Source organism: Helobdella robusta (genome assembly GCF_000326865.2).
Source record: "Helobdella robusta unplaced genomic scaffold HELROscaffold_2, whole genome shotgun sequence".
Classification (NCBI taxonomy): Eukaryota; Metazoa; Annelida; class Clitellata; order Rhynchobdellida; family Glossiphoniidae; genus Helobdella; species Helobdella robusta.
The window spans coordinates 7,730,025-7,737,399 of NW_008704083.1; the positions used below are offsets into that span (position 1 = coordinate 7,730,025).

General features: G+C 30.4%; 1 protein-coding gene across 1 annotated transcript; it reads left to right on the forward strand.

The window, feature by feature from the left end:
• Nucleotides 1–1,757: 1,757 nt before the first annotated feature.
• HELRODRAFT_160665 (hypothetical protein) lies at nucleotides 1,758–3,631 on the forward strand (the record flags this gene model as incomplete). Its single annotated transcript, XM_009017610.1, has 5 exons — nucleotides 1,758–1,897; nucleotides 2,135–2,211; nucleotides 2,424–2,485; nucleotides 3,016–3,127; nucleotides 3,564–3,631. The coding sequence occupies 5 exons, from the start codon at nucleotides 1,758–1,760 to the stop codon at nucleotides 3,629–3,631; spliced, it is 459 nt and encodes a 152-aa protein (XP_009015858.1).
• Nucleotides 3,632–7,375: the final 3,744 nt, after the last annotated feature.

A 7,375-nucleotide genomic window follows, 5' to 3' on the forward strand; every position in this document is an offset into this window, starting at 1 on the left:
GTTCGATTAATGATTTGTTCGACTTGTTTCCTCAACTAAAAATTTAATTGTTAATTTCAATCTATCAATGAATGACAATGTTGTTTGGTGTGGAATTATTCGAAGGTGCTCTATTTCATCAGAGAATATAATATAGACTAGGCTGATCAAGAAAGCAAATTTTAAAGATGAAATAAAAAATATAATGACAGATAACAATAATAGTAATGATAATAATAGTATAACATTTATACAGCGCCCTATGTTTAGCGTCACTAACATATTTATTGAGTAATTAAACTTTTTATCGTTAATTCATATTGAGTTTAAATTACTAGTATTAATATTATATTCAACTACTATAGTTAAATGCCTAACAAAATTCAACACCTCTTCCTATTTCGATAGTTTCTGCCCTTAATTTGTATCTTTGGTGTTTAGTCGTTTGTTTGAATGAATAAACAACTATATAAGCCAGGAAATAAAAGTATAGACAACACCGAGCGAGATCACCATTCTTACTTGGTGTAAGCAAATAGCTCCATATAATGCTTCTTGATATCATACATATGTGTTGATATCATATTTTATTGACACTTTAAAATTCATTGAAATTGTTTCAATTGAATTATTTGTGAAAGCAAAAAATTTTCAACTTTTTACATATTAATAGCCGTTCTGTCAACCGGTTCTTATTTTCATCCACTAATATTTTGAATAGTTTAAAAAACAGGTTCGTCTTTCCATATTTCCATGTCAACAAACTACGCGTTAAAAAATAAATTGCCAAAATAACGCTCGTTTCTAGAACGTTGAATAGATTGTTACATAATTGTCCTGATTAGTTTTTTTATTTTAAACTAAAATTTTTTACTTCTCCGTTTTTGTGTTTTACACGATTCTTCGACATTAAGGTTGTAAATTGCTTTTTAGATGTGCAATTAAAATATTCATAAAATATAGAATAATTTTTAAAATTTGCACGTTCATGTATAAGTCTCAATCTAAATTATTTCCTAAGTATTTATCAGATATATTAATTGAACCTAAACACCCCGGTTTACGATCGTCTTCTTCTTCTCGCTTTTCTTAACTCGTGTTAAACACTCTTTTGCCAAATCTGCTTTTGTTTTTTCTGGTCCTCTTCTCTGGAACTCTCTACCTACTTCTCTGACTACTTCTCCATCACTTGCGAAGTTCAGAGCGAATCTCAAGACCCATCTGTTTTCAAAATTCATTGAGGAGCACTGTTGAACATCGCGGAAATAGCGCTTTATAAGCTAATTGATTGATTGATTCATTTTTTTTCCTTAATTTTCAATATTAATATTTTAATATAATATAATATTAATATTTTAATAAAATTTAATTTTAATATTTAATATTAATATTTTTTTGAATAAGTAAATTGAAATCCCTTCAGTTTATTCACTGGCATGAGTTAGTTAGGAATTTGGGATTGAGTTGTTGAGAAGTGTGTGTAATCTGTAATGTAATGTAATCTGTAAGTAAGTAAATTAGTAAATCAATCAATCTTTGTTTTGCATCCAGAGACCTAGTTTCCAGAGGTAGGACATTGTTTTCTTTGCCATCAACTTTTTGCGCCAAATTAGACGATCAGTTGTATCCATTTCATTTAAATTTAGAGCTGTACTGTAATCTGTAAGTAAAGTATATGTAATATAATAAAATAAATAAAAAATTATTTTTTGCTGTTCATCTTATAATTATATTTTGACATAGTTTTTTTAATTAACACTTCTTTACTGAAGGTGGAAATGACATCTCTGCAAGAAGAAGCTCAAAAACGAAGAGAAAGATTAAAAAATCTAAGAGAGCGCAAAGATAAATTAGAAAATGACGAAAGTGATGAGAAGAAGGCAAAGATGGATGATGATGTTTGTCAAGCTCTGCCAAAGTAATTTTAATTTATCCTGGGAAATACTTTTCATTTTATTAGTATATAATTTTTTATACAATTGTTATTCATCTACGACTCTGGTAATATTTTTTCTTTTTCCATGTTTTTTCAGATCTGTAGATTAGTATTCTCAGTTTAGTCACAACTTTACTTTTAAAAAGTAGCTTTGTTTCAACCTTACTGAAATTTTCTGTAAATTAACATTTATTTTTGATATTAAAATGCAACTTCTAGGCCTGTCTTCAGGAGTTACCAGCCAACTGATGAGAAACTGAAGGAAGGAGTGCTAGAACCAGCTAAACCACTTGAAAGTTTGCTGCTGCTTTGTTATAATTTTTTTCCAAATTGTTTTCAAATTTAAATGAGTTGCTTAATAATATAATGCAGTTCACCATTGTATTGCACTGTCTAACAAATAGATTACATATACTTTAAATATATGTCATCACTATGATGCTTCAATATATAGTGATGTATTATACGGATATTTAAATTCAACAAACACTTTATTACCCACCAATAGTCAAGGAACAAGTGAAAGATCAGCTGATTGATGCCCAACAGACGAACATTGTCGAAGAAGTGGTCAGTTCACTTTTCATTGCATTCACTTTTATTATTTTATTAATGGTACATTAAAATGAATTGTTAATTTGGAACATCAGGTTCGAAATTTTGTTATATCTGAACGTTATACATCATCATAGTTGCATACTTTGTTATTGGATGTGTGATCAAAATGTCTGGTAGAACAATGCCTCAAAGAATTATAGATTTTTGAAACTGATATTTTTGAAGTAATCTTAATCGAATTGAAAAGCAATTTACAAAATGTGAAAATATTTAAATGATGACAGAAAATTTTTGCCTATTAGGAATTTTCATGCTGAACATAAATCTTTTGTCTACTATTAATTTCGAGGAAAATTTGGGTGCATTTCTTTCTGTTTACCATACTGTTCAATGCTCTTCAATATTTCACATTTATTATAATTCTTCTCAGAATCCGTGACATACTTTACTGTTTGTTTTGTATCTTTACATTTCCGGGGTGTAAGACTTTGTATCACATCGTATCTTCTAATAACTGGAGATATCTTTTTTAAAATTTGCAGGACCTCCTGAATCTAGCGCCTAGGAAACCTGACTGGGACTTGAAACGAGATGTTGCCAAGAAACTTGAAAAGTTGGAAAGAAGAACACAAAGAGCTATGGGAGAATTAATAAGTAAGTGTTTTAGTTATGTTAATGAGCTGGTGAGTGAATTTTTCTATTTGCTTGTCATTAAGTAAGCTTATTTGTTTATCAGTGACTAATTAATTTGTTTATTTATAAATTTGGTGATTAATAAGTAAATTTGTTTATAAACTTAGACTCATTGATCTAAAATGTATGTATTAAAATATGTGTAAATATATGTATCTTTTTTTACTTCACTTAAATACTTCTTAGATATCATTTTACTCGATCTTATCACACTCTTTATTATATTCTTATTTCCTTGTCCATCTCACAATTCTGTTCCTCTCACGACTCAACAATTCCCAAATTAAGTTTCAAACAGATTATAATCTGTATTTTTGGTTATTTATTTATTATTTCATTATATTTTCTATTATTTTATTGATAGTTATTTATGAATGTCTCACGTTTTTTAAAACAGGGGATAGGTTAAAATCTTGTGAGATGAAATCAGAAGAGGTAGCCGCCAGCTTGTATTTGACGACGTGATCAATATACATTTATGTATTTTTTTTCTATTTTGTAAAATTTAGATAAATTTTTTATTGTCACATTTATCGTCATTGTTATCAATCCTTCTTTTATCAACACCAATAAATGTTATTAGTTTTTTTTACTTCGTTTTTTTTTCAGTTTTTAAACAGAGTAAAAAATGCGTGCGTAAAATGTTTTCATACTTTCACAAATACTTCAGTATAGTTTATAATAAATGCGATTTAATTTCGGAGTAGTGTATTTGCGAAGTGCACAACTGTTGGAAGTTCGTTCACGCAATTGCTGGGTGTTCTGAAGAATCTTGATGAAGCGTTCTTATGTCGTTTGCTTCCTTCAAACCTGCAAACGTTCATATATTTAATTTTTATTTCATCTCTACTTAGCTGAATTTTATTTTAAAACTATTTTTCGCGATATCTAGTTTTACATCGCGTTCTATTCAATTACGAATAACTAAACGTGTTATTACTCAGTTGCATTTACTTGTTTGAAGTTTATTCCGTGCTGACAAAAAAAGACCAAAGAAAATTATAGCTATAAAGATACCAAAAACACTTCCAAAGGCTATCGAAACCACACGGTCAATTGGCACAAAATCTCTCCGCTGAACTGTTGACATGAATGCTGGCAATAAAGATATGTAAATATTACGATTTATACAATTTAGAAACATTCATTATTAACCAGAACATGGAAGACATTGCTCGATATCAGACGCTGTAACAATTAAAATTGCAGTTTTACAAATGTATTTTAAAAAATTACAAATTTAAAGCCTTTGTTACTACAGCTGAATACGCATCGTAAAACAATTTTTATATCTTCATCTAAACATAAATGTCAACCTCTTACGTTTAGGTCCTTCGTTGAACCGTTGTAGTATCGTATGCCTGCTGTTTTGTATTGTACATTTTTACATTTAAAATCATTTTTCGTATTAGGGCAAGAGAAAATTAAAAAAATCAAAATTTTTTTGTTACCAAGATATACAGAAGCGTTGCACGCCACCGTTTGCTCTCCAACTTGTTTCAACCTAATGGTGTTAGGCTCTTTACCGCATTGGTCGAATGGTTTAGTGGAGGTCATGAAGTATTCAATTTCTTTTCCAGTTTTACTCTCGCAGGTAATCGAATCGCAAACCTTGAACTCTCGGAAGTTACCGTCGTACGTGAAGACAGGAGCTGATGGCTTTACATCTAAAAAACAAAAAAATATTTTTCTTTCTTGTGACAGTGGTGTTTAACACGAATGTCGATTTTAATTTATTTTTGGTATTTGTTTATCAATTTGAAATTCAAATATTAAATTGAATGTTCGTTAGAAAAAAGTTTTCAAATATGATAGATTTTACCCTCCGTTTTAAAGTTCAGTTTGCGAACTTTTTCTCCACATTCAACAATTTCTTTGCTACGATTCCAAGTCAAACTCATAGTGTATTCAACGATATGATAGTTAGTGAAGAAGAAAAAGTTGAAGACAAACGCTGTTTCCTAAATAAAAAAGGTTAAAGGTCTATTAAACTCTTCCTAGGCTCAGAGGAATCAACATGACGCTAAAAACATTGTAAGTATATGAATAGGGGCTAAACGATACATCAAAAACGAAGCAATTTTCAAACTTACATGAGTTCAAATTTTCAATTTTACACAAGCCATAGAAGCATATTTAGTTAGTGGTTTATAGTGAAAAACACACAGAGAGGTAGCCAAGTAGCCAAGCAGACTAGCAGCCAAGATCAAAATCTGAGCTATAATAATAATATTTTTAATAAAATTGGTTGAACCCATGTGAATTGTGTTTTGAATTCTTGAAAATACAAAATTAATCAAAATTTTGCATAAAACAATATTACATGATGCATTGAAAGAAATCTTCATCGCATGTCTTTACACGGCTACCGCTCTGAAAACACGTACAAAATAAAGTTGTTTACTATTTTCTGACGAGTTGTTCAAAAACTTACCATTGTCTTTTTCAAAAACGTCTTGGTGTGTTTTGACCTGACTTGCAAGTTTTGAATTTTCATTTTTAAATACAATTCATCTTTGGTCTGATAGTTTATCGTACACAAAACTTCAACTAAGTCTAGTGCGAAGTATGGCTTGTAACTGCATTTTGTTTCACTTTCTATATTGGTTGTTTTTAGAAGTTAGCAAAATTGTAATAGTAAATGTATCTTTTGTCATGAGACAACCCAAGTGTTTAAGAATAATAAAGTAATAATTAATAACGTGTGTGTGTGTTGTGTGTATGTGTGTGTATGCGTGTTCTTGTTTGTCTGTTTATTGGTGCATGATTGTGGCTTTGTGTTTGTGCTCATAATTTTACCAATAACAGCAGTGAATCTTTCATAATGATGATTCTGAGTATCGCAGGTGAATTTAAAATTTAAATTGTTAGGTTGGACTTTAATAACGTTGGAAGCAGCTTGATTGTTTTTTTCGTCCTTCCATTCAGGGCACTCGTTCGGCAGGTCTTGCTCATCGTACAATTTCATCAAGTAGAAACATTGGGAAAGTTGCCTGACTGTTGTTGTTACTGTTGTTATTTCTCTTGGCTGTCTTGTTGTTGCAACAAAATTAGCTTCTGCTTCACTTTTGTTCAGAGAATTATCATTAGCAGTTGATGGTTCAACTGTACAAATTTGTACAAAATTTTAGAAGTCTTTGAAGAAAATTTTTTAAAAACAAAACATTTTTAAAAACTGATATTAATACTACTTCAAAAAATGAGCCAAATCAAAAAACTAGTCGCCGAGTTAGCTCAGTCGGTAGAAGGGTCATGTCTCGCGCTGCTATTACGCGATGGTATGGTTCAAACACTGTCATTTCGAAACTCAAACACTATCATACGCGTATAATGCGGTGCCTGCGTGTGCATGCGTAATGTTAATGTGCGTCGTGTGCTGTGGTGCGAATAGGACGGCCTTTGTGGCACGAAAGTTTATATTACAAGTAGAGAATAACATTTAAGCAGCTTTCACTGCATTACTTACATAAAAATGTTAACGCAAAAGTTAGACTATATATACAAAAAATAGAATATAATCTCGGAGCGTGGAGCATGTTAACCGATACAGAAAAGTTTCATCCACACTTATTTATTATTTATTTTGCCGACGTCACTGGGCTAGTTTTGAGTCGTTGCATTTTGTTTAATTCATATTTTGTGTCTCTTTATGGAATAGCCGAGTAACCACACCGCCTTGTGTTAAAACGACATATAACAAACTAATAAACCAAATATTAAAGACAGGTAACATACAACTAGTAAAACCCATCCATAGCTAATTAGATAAAATTTGTTGATTTATGATGGTCGGTCAAAAGCTAGTGACAGCTCAAGCGTTCGCAACATTTGTAATGTCCATTATCTTCATTTATTAAAACGCTGAAGCATTCGTTACTTTTTCTTTATTTACAACTCTAATTAATATCTTTAAAATTGTTTGAAAAAAAAATAAACAAATGGAATGAGTGAAAAAAATAACAATAAAATTAAAAGTTTATCAAACAATATGTTAGTTACTGCTTGAATGCCTAGTTAAAAAAATTAACAACATATAATATGCACTTCCCTTTTTTTGGTCGCGTTTCGTTAGTTTTTAACGGGTGTATATATATCATTCTTATCCTGAAAATTCTGGAAAATTTTTTTCGTTTTTCATCAATTGTCAAGAGTGATGAAATCTGCATCTCATTCCTCATTAACCGCAACATTTAAGTCGGATCTCACACG